General features: G+C 33.4%; 1 protein-coding gene across 3 annotated transcripts in view; it reads left to right on the top strand.

Annotated features, from left to right (window-relative positions):
* The window catches only part of LOC106785530, a 224,641-nt gene that overhangs the window by 127,536 nt on the left and 70,011 nt on the right, over positions 1-27,094 (top strand). For all 3 annotated transcript variants that reach the window (XM_014746090.1, XM_014746091.1, XM_014746092.1), the window contains 5 exons: positions 2,489-2,578; positions 18,983-19,097; positions 25,302-25,395; positions 25,467-25,556; positions 25,985-26,077. In XM_014746090.1, the coding sequence (XP_014601576.1) occupies positions 2,489-2,578; positions 18,983-19,097; positions 25,302-25,395; positions 25,467-25,556; positions 25,985-26,077 (482 nt within the window). The remainder of the gene's footprint in view (positions 1-2,488; positions 2,579-18,982; positions 19,098-25,301; positions 25,396-25,466; positions 25,557-25,984; positions 26,078-27,094) is intronic.

The raw sequence follows: 27,094 nt of genomic DNA, 5'->3' as shown, positions 1-27,094 counted from the left end.
TTGGAGAAAATAATTATTTCAATAAAAAATTGTCTATACATACATACACATGTTTTAATTTTTTATTAATTTATATTTGACAAATATTTAAATAATATATAATATGTTACTGATGTTTTTTAATGAGCATTTATTATAAAACGCACGTTAAAGCAAAATTCCATGGTTAATATAAAGTAAATAAGTCATGAAGAAGCGTGATGGAAAGTAATAACGACTGTATATCGCTAAGGAATCGATTTTACCAGTATAAACGTAGACGAGATAAACTTATAACCGAACGCGAGAACCTGTAATTAGACCCCATAGGTAAAATGTCTTCTAATCGCTTAATAACGCCCATGAGCAAACAGCAAATACTAATTGGCTGAACGGAATATTGCAAGGAATGAAGAAGTAGAGAGAGAGAGAGAGAGAGAGAGTTAGTTACCAATCAATTTGATATTAATAGTATTTTATACTTATATAAACGGCGCCAGGAATTTTTCTAACTAATTATTACTTTACGTCGTTAAAAATAAAAAAAGATATTTGTACTTTTCTAATATTATTTCTTTTCTTTTTCTATTTAATTGTACCGTCGGGAGCACTTATTTTCATTTACGAACACAACGTACAAAGTAATTACATTTTATCGATAATGGTCTCTAAAATTTGATTTTATCCCATTAACACACGTCTACATTAATTAGATATAAGTTTCGTTCAAAAATGTTGTATAATAAATAACTTATAAATTAATGACCAATATATTCTAAAGGATAACACGTTTTATCACGTTGCTATTAACGATTGATATATCAATGTGATATATGTTAAATTACGATGTAACATTTATTATTTAGATATATTACATACCAGTGATTATCGGCGACATTTATTATCCATCTCGTGTGCACGATTACTTAATATAATTAATAGGAAATACTGTAAAACACTTGATTACGATCTATCCTGTCAAATTAAAACAAATTTTTAATCGCAAAACGAGGTATACGCAAAAAAGATTGAAAATAATATTGAATAATATTAAATTTATCACATCGATAACGTTAGAAATGAAATTATTCAACAATAAATTATGTTACACTCAACGGATAGGTCTTACCGTGTCGAAGAACGGAAGGGGACTGAAGAACATTGTTTACCTTTCGTGTGCTCCTAACAGTCCGTAGTTTTTGTTATGATATTGACTAAAGCCTGTCTTAAGAAACAGATACATGCACGCAGACATACATACATATATATATGTATGTGTATCACTTTTTCCATTACAATTCTCGATATTATTAAAATGTGCATTACTAGCTCGAGAAAAATACGAAATAATTACTGGCGCATATATAAAACTGCAAAAAATAGATGAGGAAAGGAAAAAATAATAAAAAATAAATGTTACTTATAAAAGAATATAATGTGTCGTATTATATAAAAGATGAATAAATTAATTAAAAGATATTACACGGTCATAACGTCGAACGTCTTTCATTCGAAAGCGCGATTGGCTTTCATCCGAAGAGCCTGTGCACATTAAAAGAAAGAAATAAAGAAATATAGGAAGATATCAGAGACGCGACACCAAGTTCACGATGCAAACGTCTCGAGATGAGTGGCATCAACTATGCGAGCTGTTGCATATACATATATGTCTTCTTTTGCGTTAAAGTTCTCATCTTAAAATACGACGAATAAGGAAAGTCAAAGTGTCTGGCATATACTGAAAGAAATAGAAAGAATGAAAGAAAGAAAGAAAGAAAGAAAGAAAGATATATAAAGTTGTAAAGAAAGAAAGAGAGAAAGCGAGAGCGAAGGTTAATCCCGCAAATCCACGTAAGTTTATTCAAGTGCAACGTACTCGTAACTTTTCTCTCGAAATATTACCATCTAAATGAATATTACATTGCAAATATTTATTAGTTCGTTATGATTTCAAAAATATATAGACAAGAGAAAAGTTAGATTTTTAATAGTTTTTCATTTTGTAACGAAAGATCAGTTGAACAAGCGTAATCTCTCTTTTTTTTCAAGTTACAATACATGAAACTTAAGAAATATACTTAAGAAATATCTACACAACATAAAATAATTTATTCAAATGTAATATAGATAATTAATTTTCGTCCCATTTTTGTTGGTAGTTCATTGTTCTTTTTCCAAACTTTAAGTACTTTTTGTGCACGCGTGTGTAGATCATGATATCACAAAGAAAGAAATTGATATCACCGTGTAATCTCGTATTGTGTGTAATGCAATAAAATATTACAATAGTAATCGATATCCTTTCAGAGATGATTTAAAGTACATTTACATTATGTGGGATATTCCATAGCAAGCTCACTTGTACCACCAGTGTACACACCTATGCATTCGATCATATTACCAAATAACGCGTCCCACATTGTTCTTGAGAGAATTCGAGCGCAAGGGTGGTCCTCGTGTTTGCAAAGGATGCGGGAGTAACGAGATCCCTCGTTGGTTTCTGTTTCAGGAACGAAAAAACGAGCCGACGAAGTCACTTCACCCAGGACGATTCATGACGTACCGGAACACGTTTTGACATGCGGTCTGACACTGCCCGGTAAGTTTTTACTTTTTATCGAATCGAATACACGCATACAATTATTTTTAACGAATCAATTATTACATGAAACACGATTGATTAATGCCACGTGATAGTTTTAATAAATAACAAAACGTGCAAATTCTTATTGCAAATAATCTGATTTTCGATCTTATTGAAAAAGTACATCTTACAAAGAAAAAACTAAAAACACTCGCGTTGCATGATAACAAAGAGCCATAAAAATATCAGATAAGTTTTATGAATATCTGACAAACAATATCTGTTACACTTATCTCTATTTTGAGATAAGAACGGCACAAAGAACTCTCTGTAACGTTGTTTAAAGAAAAAAATAAGTACGATGTTAGGACTATAAGAAATTCCACGAAGTTCGTGTCACTTGGTGAACGCGCGCACACACACACACATATGTAAGCAGCCCGGCAAAGGGACACCGCTCCTAAGCATTTAAATCCATGAAAGGTAGAAGGAAGGAGAAGAAGCCGTTCGTCTTCGTTCAACGCGATCTCCGCTTTATTACGATTTACAATACGTCGCTCCACATAAATCCGCATGAGATATGTCTCTACGTAAAGAGAAATATATATACCTATGTATATATACCTTTACACCATAGACACACATACAGATATATCTCGTGTGTTACGTTTATACATGTGCAGTAGTTACACGTGCATGTACACACGAGAGGAACACATTTAGCATTTTGCTTTCGTTGGCAAGAAGATAAGAAGAGAACTTGCGTTGACTACAGAGGAGTATGCGGAAGCCAACAAGGCACACCCACCACCATCATCATCATCATCATCATCATCATCATCATCACGTGGGCCTTTTAAGTTCGGTTCACACGCCCCCACATCCTTTGCGAATCGCATCTATTTACGAACTTTCAATCCTACCGGACCTCCCCCCACTATCTCGTTGTTTCTTTTCTTTTTTTTTTATTCATTCTCTTCGTCGTCCTTTTCTTCCTGTTCTTTATAAACCCCTTCTTCATCTTCTTCATCTTCTTCTTCTTCTATTTCTCTTGGATCTTTTCAACCTTGGAAACTGTATGCGCGTTCGAGGATTCTCTAAGAGGATATACACCTAAGAGTAACTGTAACTTCGAGCTTCGGCAAGGCTGCCGTTTTGTCAACGAACGGTATACGATTAATAAAAGTGAATAAAGCAAGCATGGTATGCGCCTATGGTCGCGCTAAAATAATCTTCCTTGTAAGATGAACATTGCACTTTCGGATTCCATCCTAAGGACGTACCGTTAAGATTAAGTACAACACGTTGCTGGACTGCTTTTTTCATAGGAAAACAATTTTTTTTTTCAATAGTTTAGAAGTTAACTTACGTTTCATTATAGTAACATTTAAATTTAGTCGTTGGTTAAATCGAATATTTCAATAATGTATGTAGTTATTTTGGAATTTATGGAGTTAAGTGTTTACGGTGAGAATATATTTACTTTGAATATCGTTTTAAGTTAATTACGTCTACGGAACTGTAATCGTTTCTTTATTTAATACGAATGATATTTCCTACTGCAAGATAGTTTTCACTACCTTGGATTACTTCGAATCTTATTAAGTAATTATTTCTGATTTACGAGATCTCTATCATTCGCGCGTTTATATTTAATTTTAATTATATATTCGAATAAGATAGAGTAAAATGAGTTTGTAGAATTAAATGGGAACGAATAAATTACTCTATAAATTACTCTAAATAATTATTTTCAATTAATAAATTAAAACTCGCGCACAGCTTGACTCAAATGATTTTAAACATAAACTACTCTTATCCGAATATAATTTCAGATTAATTATTTTAAAAATTGCATAAAATACATATTGACCAAACTCTTTAACTAAACTATCGAATACGATGTTATCTAAATATTTATAGTACCAACTATAAAATAAGCTATTGTATTTATCATAGCCATAACTATCCACATTTTACACGAGTAGAAATGATCTCGAAGAATAAAGCAATAAAAGATAACGTCTCTCCAACGAAACAATCATTTTCTCGACAATCTGTGTAAATCGATTTACAAACAACACATCCAAGTAGCAACAACACAACTCATGATACTTTATAGAAAATAAGTCTAAATCTTTTCTATCTTATAAGCTATTAGACGATCTATTCGGGCGTAAAACGCATACAACGTAATAAGACAATGTCCTTTGTTACGGAAGACGTTAATTAAATTTGAAAGACATGCCCATAGTTTCGCACGCTTCAACAACGTTCCTATAGCTTTCGTCCATTTATGTATAGCTAACAGGGAGAAAGAATATTGCGGTAAAAGGTGGAACGAGACGAGAAGGGTGTGTGGTACGGTGTGAGAAGAGAAGGAGGAGGGTGGTGTCTATGTGTATTTTCTATTCTCCTTTTCTTATGCCGCGCATCACTTCAATGTGAATTCTCTTTCCTTTCTCTCTCCATTTCTACGAAGAGATCAGCTGGTTATATTCACGAATAGTTGTATTATTCACGTTTTATGTGTGTGTGTGTATATATGGCAAGGATATCTCCATGTAGATAACTGTAATCCCATAGTTGGCAATGTTGCGAGCGTGTAGCCGATTAGGCTTGCTTAAGCACTTCTTAAAAACAGGAAGGAAGAATTCTAGAAGCCAAGAGAGAAAGGATCAAAGAGAGAGAGAGAGAGAGAGAGAGAAAGATAGATAGATAGATAGATAGAGAAAGCTACGAATAAATCAGAAAATATAAAGTTCGATCGTTAGAATGAAACTTAGGGGAACGTAAGACGTCCATTTTCCATGTAATCCGGTGTTGAATACGTTGCGAACGTTAATCTTCCTCTTGATTCGATGCTTCATTCTTTTGTTAGCTACCGTTGGGTTCATGAAGATGCTACTTACACGGTTTTACTGTTCGTATTGTACGTTTGTACAATATTTTCAGGTTAATTGTTCGGGTTAATCGATAAATATTTTCTTTCCTATCCGAGTATACGGATGTATGTGAAAGAAAAAAATTATATCCAGCTACGAGATATGATTTTGTTCGTAAATGGATTTTAGAAATGATTTTATTTCAAAGTTGTATATAAGTAGGTAACGAAAAATTATAATGCATTTATAAATTCTTAAGACAGTTTGACTAATGATTTCGTAAGAAAAATTGAAGTAGGTTGTAAAAATGTTTGTCTATACACAAATTTACCATTTCTTTGATATTATCGTTGATGTAACACAATTCTTATATAAAATAAATAATTAATATCGAGATTAAAATATTTTCTCCGTTATAGTATCGGCATACTGACCAAGATAATTTTCTGGAATAAAAGTAGGTCTCTTAACGCGATCTAAACAATTATATTGCCACTCTTACTAAAGCTTACTACGACGAAGAACAGGTGTTAATGAATAATGAATGGCAATATTTCAAAGACCAAATCATTCGTATTAAAGATAGAAGAAAGATTAAGAAAAAAAAGAACAATTTTCTTTTGAAATAATTCAAACTATTATTCGTGAATACAAAAAATTATTGTCATCGATAATAATGAAATTATATTTGACAAAGAAAAATTGGAAATAAATTTCATATAAAGTAATTCATTTTTGTCGTTGTAACCAATCTCATTTGTGATAAAATAAATAGAAATTTATTTTATGGAAAAATTCTGTCTCCATTCTTTCTCATTTCTTTTTCAAAGTTCGTACAATTCTCTCTCCCATGGTGGTTGTCTTTGCCAGACTCGTAGGACAAGTACGAAACACGTGACTTTGGTGCTCAATAGGAAGATCGCTTGTATTACACGAATACTAAACACGTTCGCTTATTGTAACGCGAAACTCCTTCCATTGGTCGTGGAGGAGCGTTGTCCGCTGCATTTCTCTCTCTCCCTTTTTCTCTTTATTTCTCTCTCTCATGCAATCGCTTTTGTCGTTTATTCTTCCTTCCTCCGGCATACCAGCTGGCCGGATCCTCGAGTACCTAACTGTAATCCCGTAGTTGGCGAAGCCTATACCTTTTGTCGTCGATTAGCTACTCCAAACGTACGTTCTCTTCCTGCCAATTTTAAAAGACTAAAAACTACAAACGAAAGAAGAAGAATAAACAAGAAAAACGTATCGATGAGACAGAGTCCAGATTTCTTTTCTTTCTTTTCTTTTTTTTTTTCAACATTTCGGATACTTCACTTTTGTTTGAGCTACGTGTCTGGAATATTTCGTTATATTCCCGTAAATTTTAAAACTTTAGAATATTTTTAATGTACAATAATTTCAACAGTATAATAACTAATTCGAATGGCAAGAAAATAATTTCCTTTTCTTTTATTTTCTTTCCTCGATAATATTATTATCCTTTGCAGTGAAATTTCTCTAGAATAAATTAGGAAACATTGGAAAAATTGATATTAACATAGAACAGGTAACAGGAAATGTGCATAGACATTAACCGTACGCACGTTGCATTACTTTCGTTCATTTCCTTCATTTTAAATCTGACGTTAGTACGATTTCGTCAGTAAGTTTCTAGACAGCGTGGAAATCGTATCAACTTAGGGTTATTTTAACGAGTAGAAAATTAGTTTTATGCCGGCGGATAGGCATCGAGACGGTTCGGATCAATTAGAGATAGGTACGTAAATCATTGAACGTCGTTGCATCGAGAGAAATCTCTAGAGACTACGAACGATTAGCTAGCACGCTTCTCTTTCTTTCTTTCTTTATTTATTTATTTCTCTCTCTCTCTCTCTCTCTCTCTCTCTCTTTCTCTCTTTTTATCTTTTTCTTTGCGCATGTTAGAGAGAATCTCGATTGATTTATTTATTAATTTAAACGTATCACTCTCCTTGTATACTTTTGCTCAATATAAAAGAGAAATTGATAGGCAATTAAAAATTATAATCTAAGCATTGGCTCTTAAATAAAAACTGGTTAATCCGATAATCGAAAAACATATATGTTTGTACACATCTCGCGAATATTTAATACAAAAATAAAACGATCATGTCGTTACAATTTCTCGGTTAATTTGCTAACATTTGTTACTTTCAAATTATACGAATTTTATACAATGTTATTTTAGAAAAGGAAAAGTATAGCAATAAGTGTAATTTGTTATAACGTTAAATAAATAAATAAAGAAAAAAAATAAAAGATAGACCAAGACACCAAGAGAAGATCTTTTTGATCTTATTTCGTCGTTCGATAGGAGAGAACTTTGAGAGTCTTCTAATACACAGATCAAACCGTCGTCTATTCCTCGTGCTTAGGCACGAGAGCGTAACTTAGCCTAAGGAGCTCGTTCGTGAAAGCGGTCGTTTCTTTACGACCGTTCGTTCGTTCGTTCCTACGTTCGTTCGTACGTTCGACGATAAAGTCGTTCGCAATGCGCCGTCACCATAGAAAGACCAAGGCGAAACTAATCCTTGGCGTGAAACTTATCTGCGTTTTCTGTAGCGCAAAATGCTTTAGAACTATCTTACCTTTTTTTTTCTTTTCATTTTTTACTTTAGTTTTAACTTATCTTAGTTCAGCTTCAGTGGTATGTATGACTCTTGATGCATTTTGCTAAAATAACAATAGATCGAATCTATGCTTTGCGTTAAATTAAGCTAAAAAAAACATTCGACTCGTTTATCGATCAATTATTTCAATATCACATAACTTATGATAAGTTTTTTATTACACATCATGAATAATCCACGTGTTCGGCCTCTCACCCCTATCTCCTTACATTGATAAAACAAACATTGATCATGATTGGTCATTAAGAATCTTATTTTAAAATTATGAGCGATTTATGGCCAAATGAAAAAACTTTCTTTTTGCCAATTTTATATAAACCAATCGCACTATAATTTCATGAAAATAATTTCAAAAAAGAAAAGGAATCGTCGGAGAAATATTTCGGACAGGGTCCCCAATTATTATACTCAGAGATACTTATAAGTAGAGTATATACTTACTATAAGTACTATATATATATATACTTTCTCAAAGTTAAATTTCTACAAAGTATATAAATACGTAATACCCTAAGTTATCTCGTTGTTCCCGATACACTTCACAGTAACAATACTCGATCCGTCGAAAATTATAAGGCTGAGTTCTCGCACGTATGCGGGTACTTAAATCGAGTACCATCATTTCCGGCAGTGGTTGGTTGGTGCTGAATCGATCGGATCATCGATCTTTCGGCTTTTGCTCGTTTCGATCGGATCGGCCGATCTCGTTATACCGGAGGGGCATTAACGAGTACCTCTACTCGCGATGTATCAATGAGTATTTACCGACTTTACTTACTGACGTATTTACTAGTATATTACCCAAGCGGTAACGCCTCTCTCTCTCTCTTTCGCTCTCATACTATTTCTCTTTCTCTTTCTCTTTCTCTTTCTTTCTTTCTCTTTCTGGTCGTGCTCGGAAGACGTCGTGCACGCCGTCGTGAAACACCGAGGGGCCCCATGGCCTCACACAGTACGGTGTGTGGGTGGAATGGACCACAGTCCCACGTCTACTTGGAAAAAGTCTAGCACACGTTCGCGATAATTTATCACGCGTTGAAAACGGCGAAAATTTACGTCCCTTCCTTACTTCCCTTCCTTCCCTTCCCTTCCCTTCCCTTCCCTTTCCTTTCCTTTCCCTTCCTTCCTTTTTCGTGCTCTTTCCACGACTCTTAGATAACGCGAACTTATGATAATGGTCGTATTTATGCAAAATAGACTCGTCTAACTTAGCTTCTTAGAGATCTTTACTTACTGATCATCGGTATTATTATTATTATTATTATTATTCCTTTATTAACTTAATTATTCTCGTGAGACGCATCGAGTGAGTTATTTTAGATTTTTTTTAAATTGTATTCTTTTTTGATTTTACACACATTGATATCGTTAAATATAATTATTAATAAAAGAAAATATATATGAATTAATACAATTTGCATAATCGATCAATTTGCATTAAGTAATTCTCGTAAGATTGAGAAACTTTTCTTATTTTATCACCTTAGGCATCTCTTTCTTTCTCTTAAAACTATCCATCAATAATACATAATCGATGTATTTTAGCGGCGAGTTCAAACGTATACCATAATTTATCGTGCGTGGAAACGCATAGAAATTTTCAATTAATCGTCAATAATTTACTTCAATGTTCTCTCTCTCTCTCTCTCTCTCTATTTCTCTCTTGGTTTTCCATTTACCCTGTAATGCTCACCGTTAAAATCTATTTGCAGTTGTCAATAGAGAATTATAGTCGTCGCGATGCTTCCTCATATCGCTATCTGTTTGCACGTTAAATATTCACGCTCTCATTAATTTTGACGAATCTACGATTACTCGGACATATACGAATCGATTTAATCTGGCGACAAATTTGATGATCATTTTGCAAATTCTACACGTGCAACAGGTGACTCGTTAGCTTCTATATATCGAGGAGATATATTTTTATTGTTTTTTATATATATTTTTAAACAGCTATATAATATTTAATAAATCTTCGATTATCTAAACATTTGCAAATCAATTTACTCGAATCCAAAAATTGAATTGATGATCTTTTTCTATTTCCTAACAAAATGAATTCTATTATTACATAATCTTTTTAAAATATATAATGACCATTTTAATTGATAATTATTTTAAAATAGAATTGCATGTGTGAGTTTGTTCATACGCCTAATGTTCGATAATAAGTAATAACACATAGAAATAAATTACATCACCGTTATCAACGTCACTTTTACCTTGTAATTAGAGAATTACGAAATTGTTACTTAGCTCGTATAGAACGAAAAGTGCATAGTGCAAAGTAAGTGCTTACTTGATGCTAAATCGGAAATAAAAAAAAAAAAAAAGTACTACGAGTTCCGTTACATCGAACATGCGATAAACTGTGTTGGAAAAACCTTTCACGATTACCACGTCGATTTTACACGCGCGTATCGCATTACATGCTAACGTTTTATCCTTTACGCGTTATTATTTCGATTGCAAGGGAATTTTGTTTCTTTTTAATTCGTTAAGATAAGCTTTAAAGTCGTCGAACCAATTACAATGATAACGTTACGATTATCGTAACGGTCAGAGAGTCTACTATTCAGATTTGATAATATCTTATGCTTGTCTTTTTTATTACCGATGCAGACGTTTACAAGGAATAATAAAAAAAAAAGGTTTAACGACAAATTCTCGTTAGACTTTTTAAACAATAACACAAGAAATGAAAGAGTAAAAGAGAGAGGAATAATTATCGTCGCGTAAATATTTCTTCTAATCAAATGTGAAAAAATGAATATATAAATGTAAAAATAAATAAATCCAAATACGTTAAAATGAAATCAATCAACTCGGTGAAAATCGTATAACTTTAGACGCGTACCAGAAGTAAGATCGTTACAAGAAGACCAGACCTCTCGATAATTGTAAGATCGGAAATGATCAATTTAGAAGCATAACCCTTAGATCTTGATTCAAGTACGTGATCAATTACGCGATGTGTACGCGTAGGTACGTCCACGCAGGTAGAATTCAGGGTACGACCTAGATCCCAAGAGAAGAAGTTGTTCAAAGTATGTACACGTATACATACACACATACATATATACTTTTATAGTTGGTGTAACTGAAGTGAGGTTTCGCCGGGGCCAATCGATAATTCCTCCCCAGGCAGAAGTGATCGATGTGCCTCGCCCGATTATCGCGTTGCCTCGCTTTCGTTCGTTCCAACCTTTATTAACGGTGCCACGAAGATTTTCCTTATGCGTTTAATTGCGTTGCATTGATTCCATCCAAGGCATAAGAGGCCTTTGATCTTCTTTTAACATGATTACTAAAATGAGTTGCGACCAAAACCAGAACAGAAGTGATATTTTCTCCCCGCCATCGCGTACTACTTTATCATTTCTTTTTTTCTTTTTTTTCTTTTAATTATAATTTCATAAATTCATATTTAAAATATTTCAATAATAATATTTCCAATTTGAAAATTACGATTTAGCGTATAATTATTTAACAAATGAAAATAGAATTGTAGAATTTAAACAATTAAATGTATTCCAAATATAATGTTATTTTATAACTCGTACTGTACACCTTTAGGAATACGTGTATTAACTTTTTGTATTCGTTAATGAATTAAGTATCACTGGAAATACAAATATAAATAGGAATCAGCTACCGTACTCTACTGCGTTACTAGTTTCGAACAAGATCGTTAATAATTACGACCGAAGTTTAAAAAAATGTTGTCCTCGGGGAAAGTCTATGATCTCTGATTCGAAACCTATACGAATGAACGATATTGTGATTAGTTAAGTGTCTTTTCAGTACTTATGCCAAACGCTTTCCACGCTTGTGAAATTTACACGAATTATACCATGGTACGCGTTAGTGTTATTCTATATCTACACACAGAACATAGCTTTCTGTTTCCCGTACTAACCATAAGCCGCTCTTTATGGCGCGAATTCTACCGCCCGGCGCCGTTAGTTGGCTTTAAGCACCTCGATATATTTCCTTCTAACGTATATGAGCTGCCTCCAACTATAACGGAGATACGTTTATCATCAATTCGTTTTCTTATCGTACTTACTTACTATCATATACCTGTTCATCACTGGTTTTTTATAAATATTGTCTCTCGATTTTCCAATCATTTTATTTTTGTTTTTATATTCAACTTATTACGCATCGAAAGAAAATAGAAAAGTATATGGATACTTTTTTAAATTTTATATCAGTTGATTAATATCAAGAATTATTATAATCATTGAGAACATAACTATATTAACGTAATATAATTATTATAATATATATGGGGTAATATTGATAGAGAAAAAAAAAGAAAATAAAATATATGAAAATATCGTATAATATATTTATACTCGTTTATTATATCGATGAATGTTAGAGGGGTCTTGATTAGTTTGATATACTTTACGATTAGGATCATTATCAATTGAAAATACGAACTAAATTGTAAAAATTGTTTGAAAGATCATTCCTTAGAAAGCCGCCATCGTATAATTTCACGTATCTCTATCGTATAACCGGAAGCTGTTCTCGATCGATTCCCGATCGCTTCTGCAAATGTAAGTCCGCCCACCCGCCAAAGACCCGTTATCGTTTCTCCTTATCATTCATCTGTACTCGCGGAACGGGTCGCGTTCTCCTGAAACTGTTTACGTACTGCTCTTGTTTTAGAAGAAATTCCACTAATACGATTCCTACGAACTGTAAATGATACTCATTCCAACAAATATATCCAAAAATAATATATATATTTTATTTAAAATATTCATCTATATAAATATATTAGAGATCGTTCGTAAAAAATGTTTTTTTTTCGTTTTTCTCATAGAAGAAATCTCGTTACTAATATATAACTTCTAAAAATCAATTATACGGTGTTTAGATTAAAAAGATGCAACCCTCCTTTAGGTTATCCAGAAAACAACGCGAAAAATATCGGATTAGTTAAATCTGTCGAATTTATTTAAAATCCTATTTAAAAGAATTAAATTTTGAAATTATTTAAAAAACCTTTGACTCGTTTACGAGTTTATGGTTTATTCTATGCTATTATTATATAGATTAACGCGATTAAATATTTTGTCTATCTATTCTAATCTTTTTTGACATTCCTTAAATTACATCAGACTTGCCCCTAAGGAGTACCTAAGCAATCATGATACTTATTACGCTTTAGGCCAATTTACGAGTTGGTAAAGATCAATACCGTCTTAGAAATCACGTTTTATCTTAGAAATGTGTGTGAAATTCCCCGTCTCCGACGTATATATGCACATACGTGCTATACGTTATACTCTACTTGACGATACGCGCGAACTTCTACGTGATTATGGTTATCAAGGAGGCGATTCGATCAACCGCATTAGCTATGCACGAAGTTCCGATGTATATACGAACATAAACGAACCACGCTCGTTTCCTACGAACTTGAATAATATACTGCGTGTTTCTAAAAAACCATAATTATCTAAAACTTTGAATTCTAATAACATACTTTTAATTAACACGTTTCGTACTTAATCGACAAATTGGTTTTTTTTCTTGTCCTCCTAAAGTATACATTCTTATATAAAGAAATTTCTTGTGTAACTTTTATATCGACACGATGTAAATTAAATATCTTTATTTGAAAATTATTGAAATATTTTTTGTTTTAAATGAAAAATGCAAATAATAATAATTTTTGTTATGGTTAAATAAATAAATTACGATATCGAAGTTGAAACAGCCTGTATGTACAAACGCGGAATAACTGCGCGATGGGATCGAAGCAATTTATCTACTCCTCCTCTTTCTGATTCTTTTCGAAAACTATCGAGAAAATAGTTACGCGAATAAAATACTTTGGTATGCGTAACGGAGTTTCCAATTCTTTTTGTTACTTATTTTTCTTTTTCTTCTTTCCATTAGAATGAGAAACAATATTTGTCAATGTTTGAACAAATTATTTAGATTTTTATTATTCAAATTAAACGCAGAAAAACTATTAGAATTAATATCTACAAATAGTATACGCAAGAAATGATATTATTATGCACGGCGTATATAAATCAAACATAATTTCTGATTTATAAGTAGACAGGATAATACTTAATGCAAACGCTTCCGTTTACTTCAAATTGCATCAGTGTGGCATAAATGAAAATTTTCCTTTCACTATGAAATCGATTAGAAGATTAATATCGTTAATTCAATACCTTCATACATAGGGTGATTCAGAAAAAAATTCCGTAAATAAAAAGATTCGTGCAACTAATTAATGAATCATCGCAATGCACTATCACAGCACTCTATGGTACTAAATAAAAATAAACCTGGTATAAAAATCGTTAAAAAAAGAACTCAAAAAACTAGCAATACGTTGAAATAAACTCTTTCACGTGCCACTTTTCATGACACGATATATATTCGCAATCAAGTAAATAAATTTAATAGATGGATACTGTTCAAAATGGAACATACGTTCACACACATATACATATATTTTATAATCGACACTAGTTCACAAATAAAATCCCCAAATAACTGATCAACGAATCATCCTATATATATATATATGTTAACAAAAAAAAAGAGAATAAAAAGGTGGATAATTAGATACGATTTAAAGGGTGAATTAGAATTTAGAAAGTATGATCTCGTGAAATGGGTGTAGGGAAACAATGTGTAGCATCGATGAATTTCGTGATTAGGCGAACTAACCTTAACGGTGATATAGAAAAGGTATTGTAATATATTAAATTCGATGTTAGAGTGAATTCGATCGTCTTCTAAGGCGGCTAATGGACCATTCGGTAGCGCACTTCTAACGGACGATCCATCCCGCCGCCTACTAATTGGCCCCGCGATCTCTCCCATAGATTCTCAATAACGGTCACGATGGGAAGATAAAGGAGGGGCGTGGCTTTAACGTCATTTTACAATCCCGATATATGCATCGTGTCTATATATGTATATATATATATGTGTAAGTATATACGTATGCTATGTTCATAGGCTAAAACGATTAAATCAATTTTTATCGTTTCATACAAAATTTCATCATGAATTTACACGCGATTAAAAAAGACCACATATTTCTTTTTTATTATTATCATTATTAAATCAATCGATATATTTTTCTGATTAAAATGAAAAGATTAATCTATAAAAATTTGTAATATTCAATTTGAACAGTCAAACTTGACATTCGCGTACAAAAAAATGTTCATTACGATTTGTAATTCATAACATGAACTGTTATCAAAATGTAGTCTACTTTTATTAGGCTATTACTAACCCAATAATATAAGTATGCATATATACACACACATATATATATATTTATTTGATGAGGTATACGCATTTATTAGATATAACCAATATTCCATTTGGAAATATACCTATAACTATACCCAATGTGCGAGTGTAGGGTCAAGGATCGGAATATAGCTCTACGTATGTATATGTATATATATATTTATATATATACGCAGTATTCTACCGGCACTCGAGAAAGGAAGAGCTGGAACATATATCGCGTATGATCGACGAGCGGTATGCAGAAGTCGATAGCCTGTCGAAAGGTGAAAGATTCAAGGTTAATAGAGGTGAAACTTTTTCCCACATTACCACGCACGTAAAGACAACTTGTCTTTCTTTATCCCTCTCTCTCTCTCTCTCTCTCTTTTTCTCTTCCTCTTCTTTACTATAAACGCACGTGTACGTAAATAAGTACTTCACAAGAATTTCCAAACAACGACCACTACTACGAGCACGAGAAACAACAGGGTAAAAAAAAAAATAAAGGGGGATGTAATCGTAGGATGATCATGACATGTTTACATCGTGTAAAACGTGATATCTTACATATTGAAAACGATTAATTAAACATTGTAATATTTTATGACAGAAACATATCCAATTGGGAAAAGATATGATTGTTAATTTGGACGTGAGACGTAATCGGTTACGGAAACTTCAATTATCCAATCGCGAAATCACGAAGAAGTGATGGAAAGAAGGAAGGAATGAAGGGAGGAAAAAAGGAAAAGGATGGAGCAAACGATTAAGCGATTAGGTGCTCGGAAAAGACGTCATTATAAAGAGAGAGAGAAAGAGAGAGAATCCTAGCCTTGGCATTGCTCATTCTTTTGATCTCCCTGTTAAAACCTGACGCGGTAAACTGGCCGATAATAATTCACGGACTGTCGACTGTGAATTACACGCTTCACGGTACTTTCTTTTCCTCTTGCTTCTTTTCTATCTCTTTCTTTCTTTCTTTATTTCATTTGATTTTTTTTCTTAATTTTATTTATTTATTTATTTCTGTTAGATGATCCCATCGTCGTTTTCATTTTAATAGAAATCGATCGGAACCAACAGCTTCAATAGTCATAATAAATAGAAGCTTAAGTAGAAGAACTGATGGCAACTACATCAATGTAGGAAATAAGAGAGACAGGGAGAGAGAAAAAGAAAGAAAGAGAGATAGAGAGAGAAAGGGAGAAAGGCGAACGATCACAAGCGTGTAATTAGAAATCACGGATTTACGGGGTAGTGTCATGCGATAAATTCGAATAGCCACGGCTAATGGCACGCATATTGACGTATCCATCCGACTATCGTTCATCTTTCTCACGAATTCAACACGAGGATGGGACTATCGTATCTGCTTCAGGCTAATTCTAATCTTATTCATCTTACACATACTTATACTTTTCGATTCTTTATTTATTTCATATTATACGATTGATTCTATACTAAACGGGGTGGGAGGGAGGACAAAAAATCATTCTAATTCTAAAATCAAGAATTATTCGTTGCGTTTTTATTCTCGTTGATAAATTCGTAATGAAAAAAAAAAAAAAATAAAATAAAATTATTAATATATATCTATCATATTAATTAGCCCTTCCCTCGAAAAATCATAATAAAAAAACGCGACAAATCTCGTGCACGATTGATATATTCATTTTTACGAGAAATAAATGAATAACTATTGTGTTCCAATAAAATAATAATACCAAGCCGTGTGATTAATTTACTCGAATGAATGAACAGTTTCTCGTTCGGGTATATAAAACACATTCAAGTATGTTTGATTTACGTTAAATGCTTGTTTCGTTTCGGTTTTCTTTTTATCCAAAGGAAGAATGAAATAAACAAAAAGTGAGAATGAAAGAGAGAAAGAGAGAGAGGATGATGAACGAGCAAAAGATTCGTGCCACGATCGTAAGCTATTCTTCTGCGTTATTAGCAAAACGAGCAAAGCCTCCTCATCTTCTTCTTCTTCTTTTTCTGCTTCTTCTTCTTCTTTATCTTCTTGTTCCTTCGATAGGTACGCCGTCGAATTAGTGGCTAAACGTGTCGTAATTGTATGTTTCCCGTAATACCTTAGAGTCCATCGTAAAGAATAACGTCGGAAACAGCGTCACGTTTCTCAAGTATCACACACATTCAAACAAAAGAATATATTTTACAATACAAACCGGCTGAATCGTTTGCCAAAAGTTACTACGTTTTTATGCATTTTCTCATAAAATTATATGAGACACGATTACTCTTTCTATTTTATACCTATACATTTTAAATTTGATAATAAAAATGCATTAGCGTTAAGGATTAAAAAGAAAGGAAGGAGGGATTATTAGTTTTTATATTATTATTAAAAAGTCGGTTCCATTTTTTCTAATAATCATGTGAAACAACATAAAAATAATAGAATTAACATAAATATAATAATGTTAATTATTATATACACGAAGAAAAAGGAAAAGATATTTATATTTGTTACGTAATAAATTACGGCCACGTATATTAATCCCTTGGATTAAATTTAAAATAGAAACGCATTAAACGTAGCACGGTTGTAAGAAACGGTAAGGTTAATTTGTAAGAGATCGGGGTGGTAAAGAAGAATTCGTATTCGCGATAGTAGCTTTAGAATACACCGGGTGTCATTAACATTGCATCTTTGTAGGCTTGGAATCGTAAGGCGTTATAAGGCGCACGCGAGGAAGGTTTTGCCCGCCACCGGCGCTGAACATTATTATCACGTTACAGGGTAATCGTCCAGATAACTTAACGCCGCAATGAATTATCATTAAAGCTAAGAAGAGTATAGAAGATGATTCCAGAAAGGAGTTTCGTAATATTCTTCTTCGAGAATGTATACATATATATATGTATGTATATATGTATATATCTCGGCGCCCTGTTAGTTGCATTCTCTAACGCGTAATCTCACAAACGTGTCACAAAACACGATTACTTTTTCTTCCTTCTTTGCTTTTTTATTTCTTTTTTTTTTTCTTTTTTCTTTTTTGTTTCCTTACCTCTTTTTATATTTTCTTATAACATTTATTATACCTACAATCGAGTTAAATATGTATCGTTGCACTGAATGACTTTAGATAACTTTATCGTCCTTTGATAGTCTCCTTTTAGCTGTTATGCCATGCAAGTATTATTATTACCGGTCTACTCGTTACGGAATTTACTCGCGTTTAAAGAGTACGATTTATTACAACCCTGAGTATTCTCTGCTAACGTATATACATATTTCGATAATGGACGTACCTAGAAGCATTTCTTAATGTTATCTTGAACGACTGAGTAAAATATTATATTGTAACGATTCTACTTCTGTCTCTCAACTATTAATTAGAGTACATACTACAAACAATTATTTTGTTTTTTATATAATATAATTCAAATTCAATTTAATTCAAAACTGTAGTTTTTCTCGTAAGTCATATGCGCCATGTGCATCTATTATAAGAAACAATGCAACAAATAACACTGTTAAATGCTTTTTTTTTTCTTTTTATATATACCGTAAAACAAGTCTTATTATATATAAGTAATAATACGATGATAATTTGTTTCAGGATATACGGACACAGCAGGAAGACCGGTTCTCGAATTTGAGGACACAACAAAGAGGGAAAACCTCACCGTCAAAGAAATTTCATCTTTTTTGCTCTACCTCGCCCGTTTGCCCAGGTAAAAAAAGTTACAAATTTCCTATATATAATATTTCAAATAGAATTTTATTCTTACGGGGAGAAAGTATTGTGTATTATAAGAATAATCATTTAAAGAATGAAAGGAACAGTCAACTTCCGCTATATCTATATGTATACATATAACGTTTATTATAGTGAAACTCATTTTCGAGTCGTAACTCATCTATAAAACGAAATAAACGGAAAGTAGTCTCTGGTTAAGGTTGAAAATCGCTCGTAAATCCGAAAATTACGTGTACGCGAGCAAACTCTCAGCGTCATCTCGTCGATGCTCTCTCACAGCCATAGCTCGCATAAGCTTCGACTCATAAAATATATCGCGTATGATAAGCACGACAGCCTATTGCGATATCATTCATCGCACGGCTTTATGGTTTCTCCTATGCGCTAGTCCCATGATTCTTCATGTCGAACCATAAGAAAGAGAAGGATACACGGTGAGTGAGTGAGCGAGCGAGCGAGCGAGAGAAGCACAGATAGAAAGAGTTGAAGAGAGAAAAAGATAGATAGGAGAAGTCGAGAAGGGAACGATGAAGGTGAATAGAAAAAGAAATAATATAGAGAAGGATGAACACACCGAAGAGGAGTGGAACGAAGAAGTTGAATGGAAAAAGTAAGAGAGATAGCGTTATGTGTAGCTCCGGGCGTTCACCATAAGAAACGTCGCTCTATCTTTCGTCATCTTCAGCATAAAGTCGTTTCCGCGTCAACGATTCTTCTATGCTTAACTTCAAGGAAAAAGGAATGAAGAAAAACAACCGCAAATGAGAGAGAGAAAAAAACGGGGAGAAAAATGATTTTGGCGAAGAGAAAAAAAGAAAGAAGAGAAAAAAAATGACGATGAAAATTTTCCACCGATTCCATCTTACGTTGCAACATGTTCGCGGCGTTAAGCTAGTCAGTCGGGGTTCTTCTAGGTATACAACCTAAGGAATATAACCGTTTTCAGTTTTATCGGCTCACGAAGAAGGAGCGAGAAGGAAAAACGTAAATCTTGATTCGCCTAAAGCTTTTCTCTCCTTGCATTCGTGCATTTCCGAGCTAACGTGTGGGTGACCTTTTAAAGGAAACCGCTCAACCCCTTCTCACGAAGTTAAAGTTAAAGTAAAATAGATCGGTACGCGCCCCGGAGTTATTGTTTATTTATTCGTGTCCTCTTATTTAATTTACACGAGCTGTCTCGTATATAACCTGACGCGGGGGAATGTATCCTTTAGATTTATGTTAGTAAAGGGTTCAAATCTTTTCTATTAATTTCTCAAAAGGTTTCTCGGTTTGCATCAAAGTGAGTGCCGGCATCGTCCTCATGGGGTCTCACTTTCAATTTAGATAACTCGTAAAATAATGTTTATACCTACATATGTAGAAAACTTGAGTTTTATCTCGCCCAAAGATCCATCCTTATCTTGTGGAATCGCATTAGCGTCGGCGGATTATCGTTGGTAAAGATAACGAATGATTTGTCGCTCGTGACTCCTATCTTTTATGAACATTTTCACTGTGAGAGGACACGCACGAAAAAAAAAAACAAAAAAGAGAGAAAAAGAGAAAGAAAAAGAATGGTTTAAGCTTGTCTCCTTTTTCTGATACATACACAAGCAAGTAGATGCAGAGAGATATGCACGCATACTGAATATCACCCTATGTGATACCAGGAATCCAGCGACGAAAGCTAACAGTGTCATAATGATCCTCTCAGCGGAACACGATCGCTATAAATCAGTCTAACTCTCACGGTATACTTGGGCTTAGTAAGATTCATTCGAATTTTTGTTACTTTTTTTTCTATTCGATAACTCGTGTATACGAGATACGGGAAAGTATTCTATCAGTGGAGGATTACTTGCAAATAGTAGGCGAGTAATTCGAATTATTTATTTAGCTGTTAGCAGCCGACTTCTAAGAACCGATCGTTAATTCTTTTTCTTCTCTCTCTCAAGAATTCCTCACATGCTAGGTCACTGATTCATTAGTGTCTTCCATATTTGCTGAGAATTCTAGTCTTCTTCGAAATTGATTGTATAAGTTGCATGAATATGTAGAAGAAGTATCAATATATTTCAAGAATTTTACTATTGCAAAATATTGAGCTAATCAGTACCGTATAATGCAACGTTTAATTGGCCAATACGCTATACTGGAATTTTTTTTCAATAATATACCTCTCTTTTATTCGAAGATTAAAATATTTGTTTCAAAAAACTTTATAATTTTGGACTACCTAATGTATGATATAAAAAATATTTAATATAACGTAGTATCTCTATCATATACAATAATTAAATTCTTGTAAAAAAATTCTTTTCGACACTAAGTAATTTTTTAAGCTAATGAATATAATTCGCGAAAAGAAAATTGTATTCCTCGGTTAAACTGGTCTACCTTTTCTATCGTGTTCTCATCGTTCTTTAATCACTCTCTTCTTCCTTGGGTGAAATAATTAACAGTTTCTGAACTTAACCACGAGCCTAAACGATAAAGTTTGCATCTTCTATGAGAGAAAGAGGCATGCCTCCTCGTCATGTATCGTGTATCACGCGAGAAGGAGTCACGACGTTACTACTCTCGGAGAAGATGGTAGGACGATAGGTCCAGGTTGTTGAATCTCTCGGTGGTGATCCAGTTGTGCACCTGACCGCGTTTCTTCTTCGTGAGTTATGGCCGTGCATCAATCCTTTTACCCTTCTACCAAGGTTCAGCCTCCGGCATCCGGTAAACTTTTATTCTTTCGTCCTTCCGTATCTTTTTTTTTTTTTCTTTCTTTTTATTTCTTTGCCTTCGAACCACCCTCTTTTCGAATCATCATCATTGCTTACTACTACTCCCTTCTCCTCTTTCTTTCTTTCCCCCTTTCTCCCTCTCGCCACCCTCCATCTCCCTTGTACTCCTTTTTTAACTTTTCTCTTCGCTCGTTGCAATTTGTCGACCCACTTTCATGATCGTATCTTCTTTATTTCTTATTTCTTTTTTTCTTTTTTTTTTACTCTTCTTTTCACTTCTCTCTCTCTCTCTCTCTCTCTCTCTCTTTCCACATATTTCAATCTTTTTTGACGATGGTTCTTTTTCTTTTGCGATATTATTTATTACTTCATTCCTTTGATCTTAATTTTCCAGCAATTTGTAGGGGCTCGTGTTCAAAGTATATTTATTTCGTTTTATACTTCAATTATCTTTCAAAAGAGAAAGGGGGGAACGAGAGAGAGAGAGAGAGAGAGAGAGAGAGAGAGAGAGAGAGAGAGAGAGGGAAAGAAATGTCTCAATTTGCTAAAGTTTTTCTTCAATTCGTCCTTGAAGTAAGAACTATTAACATTGTTACAGCAAAACGTAAGAGACTTTAAATATCACCTGTCTTTATGTTGTCATTAGAGAGCTATTAGAGTGGTTAGAACGTTATTAAGAATATAGGTCTCTCCCTTTTTAGTAGCGGTTCACACGATCTTCTCACCTGTAAAGGCGCAACGCCTTATGTTAGTGACTTTCTAGTACTTAACTATGTTGTCTTAGATAATTTGACCATTCGAAATTCTACTCTCAGTATTTTTCAATCCATTTGAACTAATTTTGTAAGTAATTAACACAAGTGAAAGAAAAGGTTGCTTCAAATCCTTTAGATAATAATAATACAATATGAATATGATAATACAAAATAATATAAGTAGAGTGTATTAAAATAATTGTTAATTAATCGAAGGAAACGTCTATTGTTGTCTAAAAGCACAGAGTATACGTTCGGAGCACCATCCTCTTCGAAATTCACCTACAGACTGAGAAATTCATCAAAAATGAATATGATTGCACTTTGGTTTGTTAACTCATAAACGTGGTCGATAAATGAAAGATAAATTGAATCATTGAATCGTAGAAGAAAAATGTTAAAATAGAAAACACGTAACAGACTCGAATAAAAATGCGGAACTTGTTTTGGATTTCTATTGAATCGGAAAAGAAGGATGATTGAACTTCTTGGTAGAATCGTGTAAAAGAACAGCAAGCGAACGAAAGACGCGGTCTCTTGTGACGCAGAAGGGGTCTTTGTTCGAGAAATCCTGCCCACCCAAGATGCGTCCGCGGTTTTCGAATGATCTCCCGTTCCTAGCCGCGGTGCGGTACAATGCGGAACGCAACGATACACACGATGGATCTTTGCGATACCGAATGCGTGCGTTGCGCTTTTTCCAAGACATCTTCTAGCTTTACAATAGTGCTAATGCATGGAGTTTCTTCAAGAGTGGGCAGTGGCGTAGCCAAAGGCGTTATGCCAATGCCGACAGTTACGATCGAATTGTAAATCCGTTTGCTCGTAAACGCTCCTTACCAATACGTATTTACATATACGTTTCTATTGTATATAACACAGATGCATGGTATTTATATACCATTGCAAATTTATTTTTCTTTTTCTTAAATTTATTTTTCTAACATAGAATATACTACTTAATATTCATTTGTGTGTGTTTCCTAATTAATCAGTAGTATATTAAAATCAAATTTTAATCAAGTGATTGAAGGATGAGAGAAGGCTAGTTTCTTTTTTTCTTTTTTGTATCTCTGCTTATAATCTATATCTCGTGAAACTTCTTCATATTCATGAATTTATTGCTTTAGTAGTAACATATACAAATAACGTGCATCTTGTACGAGTAAACCCTCCAACTTCGGAAAGAAGAAAAAGAAAAAGAAGAAAAATAAAAAAAGATTACGTACCAGTTTGAACGAGCGTAGAAATATTTCCTCGTGCGATAGCAACAGGCGATAACGAGTTACGGTATTCATACTACTATACACGTTAAAATGATTTTCCAACGATTCCGAAGATTAGAGCCTTGCTCGGCGCTCTTTCATCGTAAGCTTTGCGCACGACTTTGAATTTAATAAAGCGTCAACCATAGATTTCTAACGGCGATCGATACACGGAGACGATCAATTTGGATTCTTATCGATCTTTCTGTTTCTCTCTATCGATCCGTTGTAATGATCAATGGTACACTGATGCGCACGATGTCCCGAAGGCTATTCTTATTAAATTATACTAGACATATACATACACAGCTAGATGAAAACTTAACTTTACTAAATCTAAGTGATTCCCTTATCTAATATGATCGTTCTACTTGAATTATTCTTGGCAGTGTGTCAAAGTCGTGAGTTTGTTGTTTCCCATTCCGGATCTATCGAATTCTTGGCCAGAATCCAAAAATAGAAAGAAATAATTCAAGTGATTCTAACAGTAATCAAAATTTGAGGGTACCTTCCAATATATAATCTTTTTTATTCGATTTAAATGTTAATGTGAAACACGATGTGCAAATGGGTTAGTATGGAAAATTATGATAGTTTTTACTTTATTTATTATTCCTTCGAAAGTTAGAAAGATCAAGCAAAGGTGTAGTCGTAAACGTAGTATGTATGTCGGACATCGAATAATGACGGACACTTGAGTAAAAAGAGAGACCGTTGAGAACCGATTCCAAACTAGGACGATGTGTAAGGAACACTAAAGTAATTATATCACTGAGAAATAATGAAACGTGTTGAGTGTTACGCACGTATATATATCTGTATATAAATCTTACAAATAAAAGAATCGTTTCTTATCTAAAAGATCAGCTCGTATAGAAAAGTATAGTGGCGACTCTATCGAGATAGAATTAGAAATGCGATCTTTGATAGAATTGAAAGTAGGAAGGTGTAAAGGTACGACATAAGTATAACTGTGTTAATATATCCGTGTATGTTTCAATATTTATACACACATAATATTTATGCATACATATCTCTTAAATATATATATATATACACGTGTATTTCGTTTCCTGCCGTTCCGATAGATGAATTAAATCGGTCATAAGCAATTCTGTGAATTGACTTGGCACAAGTATGCAATAAGGACGAATACTATTGCACTACGGTGCAGAAGTATGATTGCTATTACCAACCAAACGAACTCCAGACAGGGAGGAGGGGTGACGAGAAACGAGGGTGCTACAAGAGCCTCGTGAGAAACTTTGAATATGTACTTACTTAGTTAGGGTCTCTCTTAAGTATGAGAGAAACGGATCGAATGAAAGGATTTTTTGTTATTGGCATTATACGCGTTCTAATGTACTACAGTATGTTTAATTTTAATTCATTCCCCTTTCACGATTATAACTATTCATGATCTGAAATATTTTCATTACAGTTCAGAACACACGAAAGATGGATTGAGTTTACTCGTTCGTGGTGAATCTATGGAATGTTTGGATCTTCTGGATAAAGCATTGTTTCTTTTACAAGTAAGATTGTGCACAATTATTATGCTAATTTTGTGATTAGAAAATATATTACAATGTATTAATTATTATAGGGAAGAATCAATGTGAGTCAAGCATTCATCTTACGAAGTAATACAGAAAACTCAGCGAACGACTCCATGTTACCTCTTAGTCGTGTCAAAGTAAGTTGATATTCAATTAAATTTGTTGAAAAAGATTTCAATTTTTTCCTTAAACGAAAATTTAAATTTTTGGTTCGTCGAGCATAAACTTATACTAATACTTTTCTTCTATTTGTCGTATGAAACAACATTGGTACGACCTATTGACAAGAATTTACTTTTCATTCTCTCTTTTAATTCCCTAGGATGTATCCTTTGTTGCTTTGTAGTATTGGTGGAATATATATAAACGGGAATCGATATTGTGCAGCTAGACAAAAAGAGAATTTCATATAATTGGACGTACATTTGATTCGTTTCATACTTCTCGAATAATATCCTACAAAAGAGTTCGATGTTAATTGAAAATGATTCGTTACTATTGGTAATATGATATTTTCTTTATTATCACTGTGATACGTATATTAATAAATATGAATTTATTTCAGACGATTGTAATAAACGATACGACGATCAATAAATATCTAAGAGAAAGGCGCGAAAGGAATCACGATCAAACGCAGTGGATTACATTTTACAAGGTAATTATCGTTTACCTTCATTATTTATGTTCTTCGTTACTACCTTTGAACATTTTTTAAAGTATTGGGTTGCGCAGAAACTTCGTGACGATTTATATTTTTTTTTTTTACAATAAATTGTTATTTGTGTATAGCTCGTGAATGGTTCGGAAATTAATCATTAAAGATCGATAATTCGATCGATTGCAATATAAATAAATATAACGTACACAGGGAGTGTCGATAAATTATGCGTGAAAATTCCAAAGAGAGCGAGAAATGAAAGATAAAATATTTATTCGCATCATTCATCTCAGTAATTCGAAAGTCGCGACAAATTGCTATGAAAACGGGCGCTTCTGTCAGACGGATGAGAGAGTAGTTTGCCGTTTGCCGATTGACTCAATGTCATTACAGTGATTCGGCAGCTTCGATGAAATAAATACGCGGGCCGGATTCGAAGGAGAGAAATAATTGTGCCGGTTCGCCACTCGAATACCCTCAGAGAGTTCTCCCGCAATTATGGTCCCGAGAATTTATGGTGCGACGATGGCACTGACCGATGTTACTATTCTTCACAGTGACTCTCAAATACTATCGGCAATAATTGTATTCCAAATTTGCGTTCAACAATTTCAATTCAAATAAATGATATAAATTGGAGAAATATTTATTCAATACTTTTTCTTTTTTTTTTTAAATGGTACATTTAATATAACATTAAATCATTAAAGTATATGAAAGGTTCGATTATTTGAAATACTTTCAATTAAAAATCATTTTAATTTGTTAGGAAATATTGAATAAAAATCGAAAAAGTATCGATAGAAATAATACCAATGGCACTTTAAACTCGCGTTAAATTATTCGAGTGGAAAGTAAAGGTTCGTTTCGAACTAGGAGTTTTGAAGAATTCGAGGAACGAGAATTTACTACGCACACCCGCCGACAGAAGCGAGTATTTAACCCTAAAGGTTACGAGGAGTCTTCAGCGCACGGATTATCGCGTAAGCGCTTTTACGTTGATCTTTTGTACCG

The sequence above is a fragment of the Polistes canadensis genome, unplaced genomic scaffold (assembly GCF_001313835.1).
Source record: "Polistes canadensis isolate GaletaPanama2010 unplaced genomic scaffold, ASM131383v1 scaffold_52, whole genome shotgun sequence".
NCBI classification, from domain to species: domain Eukaryota; kingdom Metazoa; phylum Arthropoda; class Insecta; order Hymenoptera; family Vespidae; genus Polistes; species Polistes canadensis.
This window is presented reverse-complemented; position numbering and strand designations above follow the sequence as displayed.